Genomic DNA, 21,722 nt, shown 5'->3' on the forward strand with positions numbered 1-21,722 from the left:
GAGCCCTACAGCTGCTACACCTGCAGGCCACAGATTCCTGATTCGATCATCTTGTCAGTGTAGGCAAGGTGACCCATTTAACCGTGACAACAGTCAACCAAGGATGTATCCACACTCCTTTGTTGATTGGCGTATTTAAATGAGCCCTCTCTCTTTAGGAAGTGGTGCAGTTAGCCTTCTTTGAGGAAACGTCTACATTCAGCTGAGTTGGTGCTTCAACTCAATGTAATTTTTTGTTTAGTGAGGGAACTGGTTTGGCAGGATTTTATGTTTGTTCCTGGGTTGTGTAGAGGAAGGGTATTGCCTTTAGATCTAAAACCAGTCTTTTGGATTAGGAAAATATTTTCAGTCTGAGTAACTTTATGCATTTTGGTTGGTGTAGACTTTAACCAAAGTCCAGTTCACATAGACATGACATACTGGGTAAGGCTTGTCATTGCTTCTAACCCAAAAAGTATCGTTTGTCTCTTGCCTACAAGCCAGGATTCCAAACCATCCTGTGTTAATCCTGATTGCAATCCTGATCTGTAGGGATGAAATAAATCGTAGTTAATGGTTTAGAAGTTACAACCAACCATGGCTTCTTGTGAATTGAGTATCTGAGCCATGTGTTGGTGGGGGGAGTAGAGAGGAGGGATCAGGGCAATCAGAGAACATCAAAGGCTCATGCTCATAATTAAAATTTGAGATTCTTGCTTTCTTGTAATATAAGTTTGTTCTCTGGCCTGTTGGCAGGGAGGCCCTGAATTAACAAAGCAATGCATTTTGGCTGCTTTAAATAGATCAGCTGTAAATCCAGTGTGATTATGCTCTTGCATTTTAAATCTGAGACGATATAATTTTCTCAGTTTTTTTGGAAGTGGGTAGAACTAAATGTGTGGGTCTCATGTCTGTGGGTCTCAAGTCTGCGTCCAGTTTTTGCAAATACGGACCTCAGCTTGGTGAAGAATTTACTCGTGTATTCCTAGCACATATTTCACATAGTTACATAGAAGGCATGTACTTCAGCATAGCTGAAATCTTTAAAGTGTATTCCAATTACAGTTTACAAATTGTTCAGACAGCTGCTTATGGCAGATAAAACTCTGTGAACATTTGAGATGGATGGCATGATTGAGATAGTGGTTTTGTATTATTCTATCATATTTTCTCAATCTGTTTCTAGATCTTGAGAGAATAAAGTAAAATTGATCATTGTTAATTTTTTTTCTTGCCTCTAGCATCAAGAGGAACCCTGAACCACCTGAGGCAGCTGGAGATAAGGACCAGCGAACTGTGACCATCAATCCTTGTCACATGGGAAAGGCATTCAAAGTCATGAATGAATTAAGGAGGTACTTCTTTTGAATTATGTTTGCATCATCTTAAACATATCACACACTTGTTAGTTGGAATTGATTGGTGTTTAAGCTTGAGTTTTACTTAAAAAATAGAAACAAAAAGCCTATTAAAGCATGATTCTAGTAGCATTTAAAGTTTCACATCACACGGGCATTTTCCATATCAATATTGCCTCTTTATTGGGGCTGCTGAAGTTGGTGTGGAAAGGATATTTTTTTGTGGTTCAGATGACTCCCTTACTGTAGAACTTTTTCTACAGTATGACGTAGAGGCCAGCCATGGGGGAATGGCAAGCAACGTACAAAGGAAATACTTGAACTGGGCCAGAGTTCTTCTTTGAGTACTTCTAATTCCTGAGGAGCCCCGTGGCGCAGAGTGGTAAACTGCAGTACTGCAGTCCAAGCTCTGCTCACGACCTGAGTTCAATCTCAACGGAAGTTGGTTTCAGGTAGCCGGCTCAAGGTTGACTCAGCCTTCCATCCTTCTGAGGTCGGTAAAATGAGTACCCAGCTTGCTGGGGGTAAAGGGAAGATGACTGGGGAAGGCACTGGCAAGCCACCCGAAAACAAAGTCTGCCTAGGAAATGTTGGGATGTGACGTCACCCCATGGGTCAGGAATGACCTGGTGCTTGCACAGGGGACCTTTACCTTTTTAATTCCTGAGGGCATTTGAGTCAGGTTATGCGAAATATTTTTGCTGACTCCCTTTGCATTGTGTGAGGTTGTTTTTTTTTGCTGCGTTAAGCTTGTTAAGAGATTTTTCACCTCTTCTTGGTTCTGTCTGGTTTTACCATTTATCTGCCGTGAGTGTTCAAAATTCATTACGTGTGCTGTGTTTTATGTTAAGTTTTTATTGTGAGCCATTTTGGAGGTTCTGTTTTAAGTGGCCTATATTTTATTTTATTTAGTTTGTTCATTTATACCCTGCTCTTTTCTTCAGTAGGGACCAAAGTGGCTTACTTTGCTCTCCTCAATTTTATCCTCACAACTGCCCCGTAAGGAGGGTTGTGACTGGCTCAAGGTCATCCAGCAAGCTTCCACAGCAGAGTGGAGATTCAATCCTGGGTCTCCCAGATCTTAGTCTGGCACTCATAACTAGGGTTGCCAGCCTCCAGGTAGTTTGAGATAAAGATGCACTATTACTAACAAAAGTCTGGCTGAGAAAACAATAGTACAAGGCTCACACAATCAATTGCATATATTAGACAAGTACAATAGTGAGAGTGCAAAAAAGTGCTAGAAAGGAAACTTATCAATATATCTACCCTCAACAAGCATAAAACTAATAAATACAGGTCTATAAATACGTCTCAAAATATGGTCAGGCTGCTTTGGCAATTGGACTCTATGGCATTGAAGTCCCTCCCCTCCCCAAACCCCACACTCCTCAGGCTTCGCCCCCAAAACATCCCGCTGATGGAGAAGAGGGATCTGGCAACCCTACTCATAACCACTGCACCACACTGGATGAATGCTTTTGGTACAAATCACAATGGCTTACAGGTCATTTAATAGAAAGAAACGGTATTATTATCAGTTTGAAGACTTGCATTTTCTGCCCTTTGCATCTGACTGTTGCTTCTTGGTTCATAACAGACAAACAAACCCTCACTCCCACTAAAAAGGTAAAGGTAAAGGTCCCCTGTGCAAGCACCGGGTCATTCCTGACCCATGGGGTGATGTCACATCCTGACATTTCCAAGACAGACTTTGCTTGCGGGGTGGCTTGCCAGTGCCTTCCCCAGTCATCTTCCCTTTACCCCCAGCAAGCTGGGTACTCATTTGACCGACCTCGGAAGGATGGAACTCAGGTCGTGAGCAGAGCTTTTGACTGCAGTACTGCAGCTTAACACTCTGCGCCACGGGGCTCCTCACGCCACTCCCACTAGCTTCTTCAAAATCTCCCCCCCGCCCAGTAAGATAAGCTGTCCTCAAACAAAGTTGCTTCAATGTACCTTTCTTTCTTTTCTTTTAACTTGGCACAAATCTCCACGTAATCAAGGTTCCCAACATGGGAAACCTATTTAAAAACCAATAATGGAATATTACACCTACACTTAATTGCAGAGAGAGAAAAAAATTGCCAGGGTGCCATTCAATCTGTTTGACTGCCAGCTCTCCTACGTACCAATTAAAATGTTCATGCTTGGAGAATACGCCTTCTGCCAAATGTGTGATGGTTAGTTTCCTGTATCATTTTTGTTGATAGAAGTGAAGAGTGTTTTGTGTTTAGGCATCATGAGATGTTGCTCAGTCCATATTTATTTTTGACTGTATACCCTATCTGGGTTAAGGAGGCTTGCGGTCAATCACAGAAGATAAACATGACAGTCAAATCAATAGGGTTGCCAACCTCCAGATACTAGCTGGAGATCGCCTGCTATTGCAACTGATCTCCAGCCGATAGAGATCAGTTCACCTGTCTCAAAATATGGTCAGGCTGCTTTGGCAATTGGACTCTATGGCATTGGTCCCTCCCCTCCCCAAACCCCACCCTCCTCAGGCTCTGCCCCCAAAACCTCCTGCTGGTGGCGAAGAGGGACCTGGCAACCCTACAAATCAAGGTAGAAACAACGTAAAGAAACTGAGATGCCAACAGAACTACTTACAATGAAGCCGTAGAAAGTTTCTAAAATTACTCCACTGATGCCCTGTAAAAAGGATAAATTTGCAAGCCCTGCAAAACTCTAGCAATAAAGGTGCTTTCTGTTCATCTTCTGGCTGCTGATTCCAAAGCACTGGGGCTGCCAGCGGGGTGTAGTGGTTAAGAGTGGTGGTTTGGAGCGGTGGAGTCTGATGTGGAGAACCTGGTTTGATTCCCAACTCCTCCGCATGAGCAGCGGAGGCTAATCTGGTGAACTAGATTTGTTTCCCCACTCGTACACATGAAGTCAGCTGGGTGACCTTGGGCTAGTCACAGCTCTGTTAGAGCTTTCTCAGCCTCACCTACCTCCCAGGGTGTCTGTTGTGGGGAGGGGAAGAGGATTGCAAGCTGGTTTGAGTCTCTTTTAAGTGGTAGAGAAAATCGGCATATAAAAACCAACTCTTCTTCTTCTAACTGAAAAAAAACTTGCTCTTGCCATAGATGTCTGTACCTGGCAAAAAAAAGGCTTGGTCGAGCAGACCCAAATCACACCATGAGTTCATGTCACATGAGGCAGTGAAAGGGCAGGATGGGATGTCTGTAAACAATTGCCGTGCAAGAATTAATATTCACTTTTGTGATTAAGAAAGGTATGCATGTATGTGGCTGAGTTCACATCTAGCCTTTCCATAGAATTACAACTGATTGTTTACCTGTCCAATGTGTATTGTTTAACTTGGGTCAGTTCTGACAGGGTCTGGTCTGAAAATGTATTTAAAAAATTAATCGCTGCACAATGAGATGTGATTTAATATAAACAAGTGCATGTGGTTATGCATACATGCACAAGTCTGTCTGGATTGTACAAAATATGTATATGCTAGCCCGCACATAAAATCTTTGTATACAGACATCTTGGAAACATGAAACAAGATTACCTTACATATCTGGGCAGGGAAATTTTTCCCTGCTTCTCCATAAAGTAAAAACATTATTTAGCGTTTTTTTTTTAAAGTAAGAGGAGTCTCCCTCTGTAGAGGCTGAGTCATTAAAAACAGATTAAAAATGGCATTGCTAAATAAGGGGCTGACTGGGTCCACTTAAATGTTGCATTTATGGATGTGTACATACCTCATCTTCAGCGAGCTTGTGGATGCTTCCACAACATCAGTTAGTTAATATCTGCCATGCTTTAAAAACACATGTGTGTGCACAAACAGTATTGTTACACTCTGGTAGAAAGTAGATTTTTCCCCCTTAATGAGAGTTCCTATGTTTGTTTAAGAACAAGTTTTTAAAAAGCTAGACGTACTTTGGTTGGCAGTGGAGTTGCCCCTCCAGCTATTAAACGTTCTTTAAGAGTTTAAAAGAAAAAGTTTCCAGTCACAGTGGGTTTGATCAATGTGTACGAAGTGGGAGCTGTGACCTTGTGAATGTTACCTTGATGGAACGGAGCTCCTTTAATGTATGCACGATGAAAACTAGCTTTCTGTTTGTTATGGCTTCAGAAGGGAATACCGAACAGGTGGTTCTTCCCCACATTGTGCTGTTGCCTGCTTTGTGGCTCAGGAAAAGAGGCTAAACTGCACCAAAGCATCAGAGGGCTTTGTACCTATTATAGCAGCAGTCCCCAACATGGTGCCTGCTGAGATCTTTCCTGGCACCTACCAAATGTTTTTAGAAAGTGGGCAGGGCCAAATGAAGCTTTTTTGAGTTTTTGATGTTTATGGGTAATGCAGACAGTGGCTTTGTGCAAAGTGCTTTACCCATGCAAACAACAATAGGGTTGCATGGCTGAAGTGCTTAATGCACCTAACTGGAACGTCAGTTGAAGTCATAAAATATTCCAAATTTGAATGTATTTTTTTATAATTCAGGTGGACGGTGATAATAAAATTTCTGCATCAAATTTTGTTCAGTCTCCAAAAAGCATTTATGTTCCTGCCAAAATCTGGCCATCTTTCTCTCTGTACACATGTGCAAGGAGCTCTTACCATCCCTTCAGCATCAGCTGCCATTCTTGCAAGTAATACTGCAGGTTAAAAATGGATGGGCTCTTGAGAGAAGGGGATAGATAGCCAAAAGAAGGAGCATTTTCCCTTTCCCTTTTGCCTGAACGAGTTAGATGCCTGCAAAATGAAGACAGATACTTCCAGGTGAGGGTTTCTTAGCTAACTCAAAAATGTATACTTACGTTTGTGTGCATGCAAGAAAACATTTTTAAAGCAATGTTAATTTGAAAAGGCATCCAGTTAAACAGAGCTTCTTCCTGCAGAATTGAAGAGTTACTGTCAGAGTTATGCATAACCTCACTCCTTGACATTTTGTGGCTTGCTCTGCCTCCCACACAACTCATTTTATGATTGTACTCACCACCCTTTCTCAGAATTCCAAAGGTGCATGCAGGCTAAAGAGGGGTGAGGATCCTGTACATCACAGAGTGGCATTATAGATTTGACTTAAGCACACTTAGGTTTGGCCCTGACCAGAATGTGGCACTGTATCTCTTCATCTCTTAAGATGATATAGTAATGACGTGGAAACAGCCATGAGTTCATCTCATTGCGTTGCTTGCAATGTTGCTGCCATGCGGATGGGACCCATCAAGCATTATCATTACCGTTGAATGGCCGTCACCAATCCTTGCAGGAAGATCTTAGCCTGGTAAAGACTTGTGCAGTTTGCTTCTCTCACATGGTGGTAGGGCTTTAAACATTACAGCAGTTCTGTGGGGTCATCCCATAGAACAGTGGTCCCAACGCTGCTGCTGTAATATCTAAAGGGCAGCAGAATTCTGTGGGGGAAGGTGAAGCATCACACGCATTCATCATTCTGTTGAACTTGAAAGAGCTTCCCCTTCCGCCAGCACAATTCATGAGGAAGTCATTGTAAGACTGTTTGTGTACCTGAGCGCTTGGCTGGTTCAGTTATGTATAAGATGCGTTGGGTTGATACCACATTAGATTATGCCTTTTGTGTGCAGTAGGGGATAATGGGGAGAGTGACAGAGCAGCTCTCTCCAGTGGACGCTAATGGCTTGCCTTGTGCACGATGCCCTTTTAAACATACCAGATGACAGCTGCCCTTAAGCCTCCATTGCTTGTGTACTTATAGATGATGTATGCTCTTAGCAATCTGCTACTACTGTTGAATTGTTGGGAATTAAATTGTGGCATTTGTGTGAGAGCCTTGAATTGGTTGCTTTTAGCCAAGGCAATACTCCATGGCAATATTATGTATTGTGACAAATGCAGACCAGTGAGAACATAGGTTGGTTAGGGAGAGAGGGAAGGATAAGGCTGTATAAATAACAGCGAGTTCTACTGCCTGCAAATCTAGTCTGGAATTCCTGGTCTGGCTGATAGGTTGCCATCATGGTCGCTATCATGGTCATGATTCTCTGTATCTTCCCCTGGCAATGGGTAGAAACTGCGCAAGTAGTCCTCCGTTAGGCTGGAGTAAGTAGGTGGCTTGCTTAGCGGGAGGACTTGACAACCTCCTCAGTGATAAGGAAAAGCAGGAGGCTTCAGCTCCCTCATAGCTTAACCGTCACTGTCCTTTTTGTCCCTCAGCCATTGTGTAGTCAGTGTGTGTGTGGTACGGACTCGGCTTCTGGGATAGTCCCAATGGCCTGAGGTGAGTACAGAAGTGCTGGCTATGATAAAACATTTTGGGGGAATTACGGTCCTGGCAGAGCAGGTATGAAGGGAAGGAATGGCAAATGGGGAGAAGAGCTGCCTTGGCTCATTTTGCTGTTAGCCTCCTCTGAGTCACTGGTCACCATATCTGCTGTTGGCCAATTCAGGCTGTCTTAGGCCAAGTGGCAGCAACAAGTCCCTTTTGTGCAACATCTCCATGCATATGGTGTACAGAGGGACCCAGCAAAGCCTGGTGATGCTGCTGCTACCCACCTAGTCCCTTCACTGTTTCCTGCGTTTCAAGAGGTGACCGAGGAAGCAAGGGTCTTCTGAGTGACATGAAGCACTTTGTGGCACTGCGTTTCTCTGGTCCAAAGCAACTGACTTTTTTCGTCCTCGTTAGTCCCATTGTCAGCACATGTGGCCTACTTGAAGCTTGAAGGTTTAATACTGCAGGTTGAGTATCCCTTATCTGGAATGCCTGGGACTAGAAGTATTCCGTATTTTAGATCTTTCTGTATTTTGGAATATTTGCATATACGTAATGAGATCTCTTGGGGATGGGACCCAAGTCTACACAACAAATTCATTTATGTTTTATATATGTTTTATACACACTTTATACACATAGCCTGAATGTAATTTTAAACAATATTTTAAATAATTTTGTATACATTGAACCATCAGAAAGCAAAGGTGTAACTATCTCATGTGAACTAAAAACGTCAATTTTTTCGGGTCATTCCGGTTTTTGGATGTCCAGTTAAGGGATACTCAACATGTAGCCTTGAATGTTTAATACTAGTATGAGTAGCATTGGGGCATTGTATGAAAGGTCTGTTGGAAGCAGAGCTCTCAGACAAAACTGACATGGATACTGCTTTGTCATAGGTTACCGGGTATAGCATGCCAAATGAAAAAGATCTCCTCCACTGGTCCCATTTGTTTTAAAATTTGAAAATCAATAATGGAATATTACTGGTATTAGGACACCTACACATAATTGCAGAGGAGAAACCTTGTGCAGAAGCTGCAGATATAAATATCTTCAGCTTAGTATCTATCAAAATGGTCTGTTTGAACAGTTGGTTCTTAAATTTACATATTGTTTGAAATAAAATCCACAGGAGTGTATCCTGAAATTTCCTTTATCAGGCATGCTGTCTGTTAAAGCCAAGGTGAATGGGTTTCAAAGTCTGTCTTTTAAAGAATATTTTAATTAATAGCCACCATGAACTTAAAGCTTCTGCAGAGCAAAGGTTTGTAGGTTTATGCAGTTTGTAGGATTTTTTCTTTCTTGGTATAAGTCATTTTATGTGTTAGCTTCAGTTTGACCTTATGAACACAGAGTAGTGGCACTTCAGAAGCTAAGCAGGTCTGGTTCTGGCGAGTGCCTAGATGGGAGACCTCCTTCTGCTAATGGAACTTAACTTCCATGCCTTGCCCCTCTTGCTGGATCAGACTGAACTAAAAATGTTGCGAGACAAAGGGTCCTTGGGAACAGTGCAGAGTGTGTGGGGGAATCTGAGTGTGTGGGGGAATCAACACTAATTGTCCCCTGTTCTTCCTCTGGTGAAAAATAACCTTTGGCTTCAACCCAGAATTAGTCAATGAATAATAAAAATGTCCCTAGCGCTTTTTCCTCCCCTCTTGAACATTGCTGTTTTGCATATGTATTTGGATCTAGAAACAGTAATGTTATATCGAATATCATGGAATCTCTATTTTTGGATTGCTAATGACATTTGCTCCTCAGATAGCCTGATTGTTTCTCCCCCAGATAACCAATACTATCATAACATATAAGAAATGGGCTTATTAATGAAATTACTTGTTCAAAGCCACGCAATTGAGAGAGTCATACAGACAGTATTAAAGTACATTTGTCCATCAGGATTATGAATTCAGACAACGAGGATGATTTATCTGTCTTTTGAAACTGCCAATAAGAGTTTTGTATTCCTTTTCTGTTGGTTTTACTCCATATTCCCATTATAACAAATTTGAGTAACCATGCTGTTTTATTTCTTTGTATAAATAATTATATAAATTTCCTTTTTAAAGAGAAAGTATTTATCTTGCATCCCAAGGTCTGAATAATGAAGGAATTGACTTTATCTCTCCCTCATCCAGTTCTCGGTAAGAGGTTTATATTTTAGATTTCTACCCACCTCATTTGAAGGAATTATAGATGACAAGGACATCCCTTTGAAAGCTAGATAATGGCACAAGCAATCTTTGTTTTCTTTGGTAGCGAATATGTTGTCAGAAGTGCGCCTTATGAAAATCCCAGTGTGAGAACACTTTCTAAAACCAGGACTGTTGGTATCTCCACAGCAAGCGGCATCTCTGCGATGTGGTGATTGTTGCTGAAGATGTTGAGATCGAAGCCCATCGTGTTGTCCTAGCAGCCTGTAGTCCATATTTCTGTGCGATGTTTACAGGTAACCTTGTGCCTCCTAGCAAAGTACCATTATGGCTTAATATATGTGTTTAGCACCAGTGTTGTGCTTGGTGCTGCTACTAATGGGAGATGCATTTTCTTCTAAGCATCCATTACAGTTGGCATAGAGGCCTATGGTTGTATGGAAGTGTGCCTCCGGAACAGGAACAGATATAAGGTTTGTGGCTGTACGAGCAGACGCTCATGAGCATTTCTAATGATGAGTTAATGTGAAGTGATTCATCCCACAGATCAGACAAATTTTAAGTGAGGTATTGCAGATCTTTTCTGTTGAACATTTGCAGTGAAATTTGCTCAGTCCATATGATGGGTTGTTTCACATGAGCAATTTGTCTCATAATATTGTCGAAGGCTTTCACGGTCAGAGTTCATTGGTTCTTGTAGGTTATCCGGGCTGTGTAACCGTGGTCTTGGAATTTTCTTTCCTGACGTTTCGCCAGCAACTGTGGCAGGCATCTTCAGAGTAGTAACACTGAAGGACAGTGTCTCTCAGTGTCAAGGGTGTAGGAAGAGTAATATATAGTCAGAAAGGGGTTGGGTTTGAGCTGAGTATTGTCCTGCAAAAGTATTGTCCTGTAAGTATCAAGATAATGTGCTAATGAGGGTATGGTATGTTAATATGGAACCATTGTATCCTGAAGTGATCTGTTAATGTGTGTAATCCAAAACTAATCTGTATGGCTATTGTTGAATGTTGTCTTTGTCTGGAGGTTTTTCAGGGCAGGAAGCCAAGCCTTATTCATTCTTAAACTCTCCTCTTTTCTGTTAAAGTTGTGCTGATGTTTATGAATTTCAATGGCTTCTCTGTGCAATCTGACAAAATAGTTGGTAGAATTGTCCAGTCTTTCAGTGTCTTGGAATAAGACCCTGTGTCCTGTTTGTGTCAGTCCATGTTCAGCCACTGCTGATTTCTCAGGTTGGCCAAGTCTGCAGTATCTTGGCTACTCCAAGAATGAAATCAGAAGGGCCATTGAACCAAACAAAAATCAGAAAACTCAAGAAAAACAGTCTCCCATAGGAAAGGTATTCTTGCCATTTATTAAAGGAGTCACTGATAGGATGGAGAAACTTTTGAAAAAACATAACCTACAAACAGTGTTTAAACCCACCAAGAAAATACAACAAATGCTACGATCAGCAAAAGACAAAAGAGACCCCCTCACCTCTGCAGGAGTATATCGTATACCTTGCAGCTGTGGAGAAGTTTACATCGGGACCACAAAACGCAGCATATAAACAAGGATAAAAGAACATGAAAGATACTGCAGACTTGGCCAACCTGAGAAATCAGCAGTGGCTGAACATGGACTGACACAAACAGGACACAGGGTCTTATTCCAAGACACTGAAAGACTGGACAATTCTACCAACTATTTTGTCAGATTGCACAGAGAAGCCATTGAAATTCATAAACATCAGCACAACTTTAACAGAAAAGAGGAGAGTTTAAGAATGAATAAGGCTTGGCTTCCTGCCCTGAAAAACCTCCAGACAAAGACAACATTCAACAATAGCCATACAGATTAGTTTTGGATTACACACATTAACAGATCACTTCAGGATACAATGGTTCCATATTAACATACCATACCCTCATTAGCACATTATCTTGATACTTACAGGACAATACTTTTGCAGGACAATACTCAGCTCAAACCCAACCCCTTTCTGACTATATATTACTCTTCCTACACCCTTGACACTGAGAGACACTGTCCTTCAGTGTTACTACTCTGAAGATGCCTGCCACAGTTGCTGGCGAAACGTCAGGAAAGAAAATTCCAAGACCACGGTTACACAGCCCGGATAACCTACAAGAACCAATTTGTCTCATGTTGAAAGCCACCAAGTTGAATGATATAATTTGGCCTTGTTGTGTTGCTGTAAGTGGACCTTATGAATTCTACTGAAATCGAACATAAGAAACAACATGGAGCATAACCCAGATCTGTGGAGCAAGTGTTGGGCACGCAGTATAATCAACCTTTTTATAAAAAGACACAGCTTCAGTGGGATAGGGAATTGTCAAAAATTGCCACTCCCCTTAAGAAAACGTAAGTTCTCTGAACTGCATTGTTGGATACTGGTCAGTATCTGTTACCATTGAAAATTTGCTTTTTGCTACAAGTTCTAGTGACTCTATTACAGACCAAACAGAAAAGTCTTGTGGCATATGCTTTCTTGGCCTAGAACTTAAAGCAGGGTCCCCAACCTTTTTGAGCTTGTGGGCACATTTGGACTTCTGACACGGCATGATGAGTGCAGCAACAAAGCGGCTGCCACAGGAGGCGAAGCCAGCCACAAAATGATTGCCACAACTTAACTTCAGTTGCAGTGCAGATCCTTGTGTTGTGGTGGTAGCTGCTGCTAAAGCAACATTTTAAAAAATCTGCACAGCCAATCAGAACCCTTGCTGGGCAAAAGGTCGATCTGGCCCCGCCCACCTCCTAAAAACGCTTGGCTGGGGCTGGAAAAGGTGCCAGTGGGTGCCATGGCGCCTATGGACACTATGTTAGGGACCCTAGGCTTACAGGTTTCATCTCATCATCTTTTTAATGGTCTGCCTCTGTTTTATGGATAGTTTTTATGCTGCTTGTTTTTTTTAATATAGTGTTTTTTAATTGTAAGACACCTCGAGCAGGACTCTGAAGAGGTGGCAAAGAAATATTCTAAATAAATAAGTATGAGAGGCAGCTCAAATGTATTTAGACTTTGCACATAGATGTACAGACTGTGATCTCTTGTACGGTGTGGTCTCTTGATCCCATTTCTTACGACTTTTTGTCCCTCTCATATGCCAGCTGGAAACATATTTTGTGCATTTGATGAAGTAGGCTGCTGTCCGCAAACGTTTATGCCCCGGTAAATTTATTTGCCTACATTTTTATTATTTTTTATTACACAAATAAACGCACATGACACAGTAGAGGTGTGAATTTATCATGTGTGGCAAGCATCATGGGAGACAAGAATTAACAAAACAGTGAATGACCTATAGGAAACTTGTCCTGTGAGAAGTGACCCTTAGTCACAAGAAGATATTAGTTTAAAGCATATAAGAGGACTAAACTATACACAGTACATTTTTAACAAGTTGGTCCAGGGCAAAAAGTGCCCCTGGGTTCATTTTGGTTTGGGAAAATGGCCTGGGGTGGGGGAGGGGACTGGAGCACTTGGGGAAGAAGAAGAGTTTTTTTATACCCAGCTTTTCTCTACTGAAAGGAGTCTTAAAGCGGCTTACAATCACCTTCCCTTCCCCCCTCCCAGCAGGCACCTCTTGAGGTAGGTGGGGCTGAGAGAGTTCAGAGAGAACTGTGACTGGCCCAAGGTAGCCCAGCAGGCTGCATGTGGAGGAGCGGAGAATCAAACCTGGTTCTCCAGATTAGAGTCCGCTGCTCTTAACCACTGCACCACACAGCTGCCATGTGACCGTGAGAAAAGCCAAACCCCTGACTCGACTCACTGAATAACAAATTGTATAATTTGTCCCTAATCTGCGCTGTGCTTCTGCCTGTTTGATCTCAGTGATGATAACATTCTGGTAGCCTATTTATTTATTCGATTTGTACCCCACCCCTCTCCGACTGAGGGAGGGTGGGCAGGACCCTCTGCACAAACGCCATTGTCAGATCCTCAGTAAATGGGGAGGGCAGAAGAGATTGGGGTGTAATCCTCCTTTTCTCCCACTGGTACTTTAAATGAATATGTGGTAACGACAACCACTTTATTTCCAGCTGCATTTGTGCTGGCTGTTAGGAAGGATTATGTTGGAAAAGAAAGGGGGACAGTTAAGCAGAGGCATCCTGTCTGCTTCTGGATTAGCAGGAAGCGTGAAGCCTGTGTCATTGCCAAGCTGTAGCTCACATGATTGCACATTTCCCCCCTAGCCTTCCGACTCCCTCTTAGCTTTGCCACCATGAATCTCGTGGGAAAGGGAAGCAGCGTCTGCCACACTGCTGTTTAAAACAGGGGGAATGGGGAACATTGCCCCCAATTCCGCCATCTAAGGGAGGAAAGGGAATGTGGAAGGTAAGGTTGGCCCTGCAGTTCAGTGTTTTGGCTGGGCCAATTCAGTGCTGATTTAGCTGCTGACTTAATGAAGACTAGAATCAAGGAGGACACATACTCAGTTGGCCCAGAGGACAGCTACTTAGCTAATGTAAGAATACTTCAAATAGACAAATAGCTCAGAGAGCCTTGCCTGATATTCTCTCTCTCCCCCATAGCCGGCAAAAATATACACCGTGTGATCTCAGACGCCCACCCTCAAGCTGCTGCCTCCATGAATTTAGCAACCCATGGAGTTTTGCATAAGACTGCAGATTTTTTCAATTAATAAGAGTCCAATCGTAGCTGCTGTATTTCAGTCCAGTCACTTTATCAAGGGGGTCCGTCTATCCCTCAGTGATGCATTTGCCCTGAGTTGGATCCAGAGGAAAAGCTTTTGGAAGGATTTGATAGAGCAGGTCTGTCCTTCCCTTCCCTCAACTGCTTGCTGCTTTTTCTGAAAATGGTCTGGTGATGGTTGGGGGACCTTCCTGAACAGCATGCCCTACAGCAGGGGTGTCAAACGTAAGGCCCGAGGGCCAAATCTGGCCCCTGGAGAACTCTTATCTGGCCCACAAGCCACCCGAGGTAGCCACCCCCCCATGCTCAGTCTGGGCTGGCGAGGCCTGGCCTTGCCCGACCAAGTGACATTTATGTCATATCCGGCCCTCATAACAATTGAGTTGGACACCCCTGCACTGCAGCATAAGGAAGGGAGAATTGGATGAAATCTTCCTTCTTTGGCACCTTACTGCAGTACCTCATGTCCTGGTGCGTTTTGTTCATGAGACTTTCCTGACCCTCAGAGAGCATTTTCAGGAATAGCAGAGGATTGTTGAGGGAAGAAGGAAGGAAGGGTTTCCATGCAGAGATCAGTCCCAAGCACAGAATTCTTCATCTGTAGCGTCTCGGCATTCATATTCTATTTTAAAGAGAAAGTTTCTGCTCCTTAAAACTATGAATTTAGGCTTGAGATTGTGTGGGCAATGCCTGATTAAACCTCAGAAGCCAACCATCAGGCTCGAGTAGTATGTCTGGTAGTGCGAGGCTTCCATGTCCTGCTCAGTACTTTGGCCCTGTCAGGCTTAGCAGAAACAAATTAACTTCCACAAAACAGGCAAATATTTGCACATAAATTATACAGGGTGCAGAATTTTTTCATGGTGCAGAATTTTGATTATTACTTTTTCTTTTTTTACACATAGCACACATAGCCCTTACTAGCATCCACCAGAGTGTACCACATAGAAGCTCTTGGCTTCAAAATAAAGGACCTTTAGAAGTTCACCTGGGGCTTAACTAGATGAGAGGTGAGAGATCAGGGACTGGATCTCTTGATGTCTTTAGTTTCATTTAAAAGTAGTCATGGGAGAGCCCAGTTTGGACTGGAGCCATGATGCTGGAACAGAAAGACAGTTTTTCTCTCCCTCCCTCCCTCCCTCCCTCCCATGTTAAAACTTACCAGGTTAAGCTTTAGAATGAGTATGGGGTGGGAAGTAAATAGTGGGTGCTTATAGATGTAGCATAATCTTGTTTATTCAGACTGCCTGGGAGACATCCATAATGCCTGGAAAAGCAGATGTTTAGGGAAACTGGAGTGTTACACTGCCCAGTTAGACTAATACTGGCTTCATGAAAAATTCAAATAACAGAAGGGGGCATTCTGTTGTACTTCTGTCCAAGATCTGGTTATATGTGTATTACAAATGGAGCAGCTTATCAGTGTTACGTAATCCTTTCTATAGCAGTTTGTGGCATGCAAACAGGATTCTATTCTGGCAGTCCAGCATCTGGAAAATATGCAACCAGCATATTTTGAAGGCTCCAGGATGAATAGTTAAGGGAAAGGGTAGACAACTGTCATTAAATAGAGGCATCGATCGTGCTCTTTAGACACGAATAAAGCACAAAGCCATGTTTAAAGGCCGGAGGAAAGCTGCAGAATAACCATGATTACTTACAGTGTGAAAACACATTCTGTGTGGGGGAGTTCTTTCAAGTCCATAATCTGCTTTCCTTCAAAACAGCTTCTGTGGAATGTTCTCCTTCAGATGACCCTAATGCAGGACTGAGCAAAGCTCGGTATCTTACAAAGTGTTCAGGGTTCCAGCCAGAATTTATAAAACTCAGTATGACATAAATTTGAAACTTCCATTATGATGCTGCCTTCCATTTTTTCCCCACATGTAGAAAAATATAAACTGTCCCCCCAATAAAAAGCGGAATATCGTACTAAGGGATACCCTAGAACTATGCAGACGCCCTCATCGTGTGAGCACTCACCACGTGAGGAGGGAGACCGGGCGTGAGTATGCTGACACAATGCCCTGCCTCCATGCAATCTCTGAGTGGTCTGCATGGGGCAAACATGTGGAGGAGATGTCTGTATACACCCTCTCCCTCTGATCAGTAATAATCCAGCATTCTTCATGGGGGGAGAGTCTGCGTGTGCAGATGCTGTGTGTATGAACCCCATGCAGACCACTCGCATTTGCATGGAGGCAGATTGTGGGGCCCCGCACTCTCGTCCCTGCTCTCCCACCTATGCTCTGAGTGCCCACACAATCTGCATAAGGCTTCTGTGCAGTTCACATTGGCCTGTCATGCATGGCTGCTTCCCTTGCGGTTACTTCTTCGATGACTTTGGGCCTTTGTTTTGGTGACGCGTGCCGTTTCCGACTGTCAGAGGTCGCCTCGCTCTCCCCCTGTGTTTCCGCAGGTTTTGCCCACTTTTTCGGGGACCTGTTTTATCACAAATTTGAAAACGTGGGCAAAACGCACTGAAATGCAGGGGGAGAACGAGGCGACCTCTGACCGTCGGAAATGGCATGCATAAGCAAAACAAAGACCCAAAGCCTTCGGAGGAGTGACCCCGAGGGAAGCAGCCATGCGTGAAAGGCCATTGCCTACATACATACTCTGGACTGTAGGCCTTATGTAGGCCTCCTGGTTTGGAGGCTGCTGTTGCAGAATACAGTGCCTGAAGAACTTTCCAGTGTTCAGAAGGCACATGCTACTATATAACATATATGTGCTGTATTTTAAGATTAGTGGTATTACCGGTTCCTTTTCTTTGTGGTTAAATTTCTTCAAAGAGAGATCCTATTGAGAGAGTACAAGTTAGCCACCTCTTCACTTCTGCTCCTTCTAAGAATGTAGAAAAGGGAACCAAGCCCCTCCCCACTTTTCTTTGTGGAAGAGTGTGAATAGATATATATCGGGACCTCTTGTTATCAAACGCACTGTTATAACGTAGCATGTTTCATGTGCAGTTCTGTGGTTCAAGTGGTTCTCATTTCTGTTCAGTTCTATGAGCTGCAACAAGCCCTGACGTAGAGAAGCCTTCAGTGGCCAAACAAGCCTTGAAAGTGGCTTTGAAGGTGGCATTGGCTGACTTGGGAGTGTTATTTAGACTTGACAAAATTGAGTTTGTTTGGATCATTCTGAAGGTGGTGCTAAAAAGAGGGTTGGGTGGAACGTTCGTATTGGACGTATGGAGAGGTAAGGGGAGAAGTGAAATTCAGAGTGAAGAAATTTGTTTTGTTGCTTTTTTTCCAGGAGATATGACTGAAAGCAAAGCAAAGAAGATTGAAATCAAAGATGTTGATGGGCTGACGTTAAGTAAGCTGATTGATTACATCTACACAGCTGAGATAGAAGTCACAGAAGAGAACGTTCAGGTGAGAACTAAAAAGCTTACCTGGCAGTCAAAATTAGAGGTCTGTATGGATTTGTTTGGAATGTAAGACAATGCCTCATCACTGTGTACTGCAAAATACATTTGAAATACCTTGTCCATTTCTTGGTAATATAAAGGTATGATGTAAACGAACGCCAGACTTGATACTGAAGACGTATAGCACTTTCCCTAATGTTGCAGTTAGACCGTCCACAGTTTTGGAACCTTTACATATCATAACTTATGCTTTCCTTTAAAATGAGTATATTTTGTGGAAATAACAGCGGAGGAGGTGTTGAAGCTTTCCTCCTCTCTCAGTACATTTCTCACAATATTGGGAGTTTGGAATGAGGTGCCACCACTGTGAATTACCTGCTTGTTTTAAGCAGTGATGTAAGTTGCACTTAAATTTTGGAGTCCATTTTAGTAAGGTATTACGGTAATTCATAGATACTTGATGTAAAGCGAACAATCAATATTCATTTCAGTTAATCTATTCTAGGAATCTGTTCTAGCTCTGGAAACCCATAGCTTAATTAATTTTCTGTGTTTTATTGTTGCCTGTTGGGGTTGCAATGCTCTCTGAGAAAGTTACTGATTTGTAATGTTCTCGTGTGATCCAGCTGGGTTGGTTTTTTCTTGTCGGAATAGTACAGTGAATGTACCTTAGGGCATGTTGCACTTTTACTACTGTTCTCTTGGGATGCAGCAAGTTAAGGCTGCGGTCAAACACGTTTGGTCTTTCCTAATGCTAAAGTGTGACTATTTTTGTCACGTTTCTGTGGATCATTTCCAGCAGAATAAAAATAATAGTTTTTTCATGGTGGAAAAAGCAAAATTAATACTCATCAACCATTAAATAATTAGAGGACCATAATTTTTTCCCATGAGGGTCCTTTTAACTTTTATAAGAGTATGAAAGGAGCCCTCTAACTGATAAGCATATGTCAGTGCCTCAGGCCATGTTCCTCAAGGCCTTTGCTTGGTACATATTCTTCAAGTATGTGAACAGTTTGCTGTCTTTAACAGCAAATAGTTCATTGTAGGTTTGAGTATGGGGTGCAGTTAAAACAAGCAGTTTTAGGGAAATCTTAAGAGCTTGTAGGGGGAGCACATCACTTTCCCCTGTCTCCCCCACCCCCCATTATTTACTCTCCCTTATCCTAGCAAGGTGTCTGTTGTATCATCTCCCTTTCACTTCCTCTTTCTCTTTTTTTCAGCCATTCACCAACCTCCCATCTGCCTCCCATCATCTATATTATTTATTTACTTCATTTATACCCCACCTTTCTCCACAGTGGGGACCAATCTGCTTACATCATTTTCCGTGCCTACTTTTTATCCTCTCCTACTTTTTATACTTTCCTGTTAGTGTATCAGTGGAGCTTATTAAGAATGCTTCTGAGCTGGCTGACTGTTGTAACCATACTGAGTTCATGTCACAGGAGGGAAGGTTACAGCGCTTCCATGTTCAGTTATAGCACATGACATTTGTTGTATGACAGTTGAGCGAGTAGGATTAATATGCAATGGCTGCTTAGCAGATATACTTTTTTTTTATTTTGTAATGTACGTTCTGGAGAGAACTGTTCATGTGAAGCAATAGCTCTCCTTCTGTCACATTTTTATCCCGCCCTTCCTCTAAGGAGCTCAAGACGACTTACACGATTCTTCCTGCCTTCATTTTATTCTCACAGTAACCCTCTGAGGTAGGCTGGGCTGAGAGAAAGTGACCAGGCCAAGTCCATCCGGTCAGCCTTATGTGGACCTGAATCTGGGTCTCCATAGCCTGACACTCTAACCTTTACACCACGTTGGCTGTCCAGCACAAGGGGTTATATATTATATTGGGAAAAGATGTAATTAGGGTGATTGGTTAAATGTAGTGAGATCAAAACACTGTGGGATTATGAGCATGAGTTTATTGAGTACAGGAAAATATCAGAAATGTGCAAATAGACACCACATTCTGTTGTAGTCCTTCCTTGTTTAGAAGGAATGAGTTTTTAGACTTGGAAACACTGGCTATTGCCTGCTTTCTAGGGAAATCTTAGGATTTAGGTGAATTTGCTTTGATGTATAAAACCAATACTGTTGTTCTGCTTCTGAAGGCATTTTTATTCCACTTGGTGGAAAAGTTGAAATATCCAAAGGGCAACTGCATACTAACAGTGCATTCCTAAGGAGAGTTACTCCAGTCTAAGCCCATTCGTTTCAATGGGCTTAGACGGGAGTAACTCTCCTTAGGAATGCACTGTAATTGTCCAGGGATGCTTCAGTACCAGTAATACCTTTGTCTAGTTCATTGCCTCTCTTTAAAGAATAATGAATAATTCAAAATTAAGTACTTGTAATAGTGTTATTCAATATATCATATACACTATATACAATGAACTTGGTTTACAAACTGAACCATATATTCCAATATATTCATTGTTTTTGCAACATGTTGCTGGGTTGGGTTTGCTTAAGTAACTATACAGCACGCTAACGTTTGTTTGCTACAATAATCTCTTTAAAGAATGGCATATCAAGTTGCAATGGGTTATTTTTTGGGGAACGCAGTCTAGCCTTTCAACTAGTGACTCTTGCTTTCCTCTCTCTGCCCTTCAGGTGTTGTTGCCAGCAGCCAGCCTATTGCAGTTAATGGATGTCCGACAAAACTGTTGCGATTTTCTTCAGTCTCAGCTTCATCCCACAAATTGCCTTGGAATCCGCGCCTTTGCAGACGTACACACGTGCACTGAACTACTGCAACAGGCCAACGCCTATGCAGGTGATCACAGCAGCAAAATGCAGACATCAACGCCTGGCGGGACAGTTTCGTGCTTGAGCATAAGCAAAGGATGAGGGAGGAAAGAAAACTAAATAGCTTGATGAAGTTGCAGGCTTTTGAAAGAACAGAAACTTTAAGAATATTGTCCCGAGATGCCCACCACTCGGGACCTCTCCTCGCGTCCTGGGCGGCTCCCAGGCAAGGGGATAGAAATGAGGACGGCTGGCAACAGTGGGGAAAAACCACTGCCCCCACCCCACCCCGATCTTTTCCCTCGCGCGCCGGGCAAGCAGCAGGAGGAAAAGAAGGAGGAAAGAGGCCAGGGGTTTGGTTAGCTGTCGACAGACAGAGACCCTGGCTTCCTCTGAGGGAGAGGCAAGTGCAGACTCCCCCTCAGAGTGGTCTGAGGCCGAGGAGGTTCCTTTGACCCATACTCTGCCAGGTGGAGCAACCAAAGGGGTGGGGCTAGGCAAGCTGGCGCCTCACAAATATGATGCTTTAATATTAACTGCTTGTTTTAACTGTAGCAAGACACAAGAATAAATAATTCTCAATGTGGTCCATCTGTGGATCCTTAAATTGGGAGGCTGGGGCCATGAGCAGACAAGACAGAGGTTTCTACAAACCTGAAAAAAGCTCCAGATGTGCAGAAAAATCTGAACTCTAAAAAAGGATGTTAACCCCTCCCTCCCCAAGTAATAGAAGCAGCACATGTAGCTTAATGAAACAAATGCCCTCAGTGGCTATTGCTAGGAAACTACAGCAGTGTGGCCTTTGAGGGGAGGGCTCATCAGGTCAAGGACTGGCAGCAACAGCTTGACACCTTGCTACCACACATCTTGCATAATGCACCCAGGACTGGCTGCTTGCTACTATTCTACAACAGCCACCGTACAAAAACCAGTGGGGTTTAGTGGTTAGTGTACAAAATCTCCACTCTGCCATGGGAGCTCACTGGATGACCTTGGGCGAGTCACACACAAACTCAGAATAACCTACCTCGCAGGGTTGTTGCGAGGATAAAATAGAAGAGAGGAGAATGATTGTAGGCTGCTTTGGGTCCGTATTGTGGGAAAAGGCAGGGTATAAATGGTGAAAATAAATATAGCTGAAGATGGGGGTTGATAAAAAGTAGGTTGGTTAACTGGTGGGTGGGAAGGAGAGAAGGGGTGGATATAGTGGCTGCAAATAGG

The 21,722-nt window shown here is 42.9% G+C and overlaps 1 protein-coding gene across 1 annotated transcript in view; it reads left to right on the top strand.

Moving 5' to 3' along the window:
• Window positions 1-1,224: 1,224 nt before the first annotated feature.
• KLHL3 (kelch like family member 3) overlaps window positions 1,225-21,722 on the top strand; it is a 40,846-nt gene continuing 20,348 nt past the window's right edge. Inside the window, exons 1-4 of the mRNA XM_056854830.1 lie at window positions 1,225-1,334; window positions 9,901-10,007; window positions 17,633-17,754; window positions 20,367-20,529. Of these exons, the coding sequence (XP_056710808.1) occupies window positions 1,297-1,334; window positions 9,901-10,007; window positions 17,633-17,754; window positions 20,367-20,529 (430 nt within the window). The 5' untranslated portion in view covers window positions 1,225-1,296. The remainder of the gene's footprint in view (window positions 1,335-9,900; window positions 10,008-17,632; window positions 17,755-20,366; window positions 20,530-21,722) is intronic.

The sequence above is a fragment of the Euleptes europaea genome, chromosome 1 (genome assembly GCF_029931775.1).
Source record: "Euleptes europaea isolate rEulEur1 chromosome 1, rEulEur1.hap1, whole genome shotgun sequence".
NCBI classification, from domain to species: Eukaryota; Metazoa; Chordata; class Lepidosauria; order Squamata; family Sphaerodactylidae; genus Euleptes; species Euleptes europaea.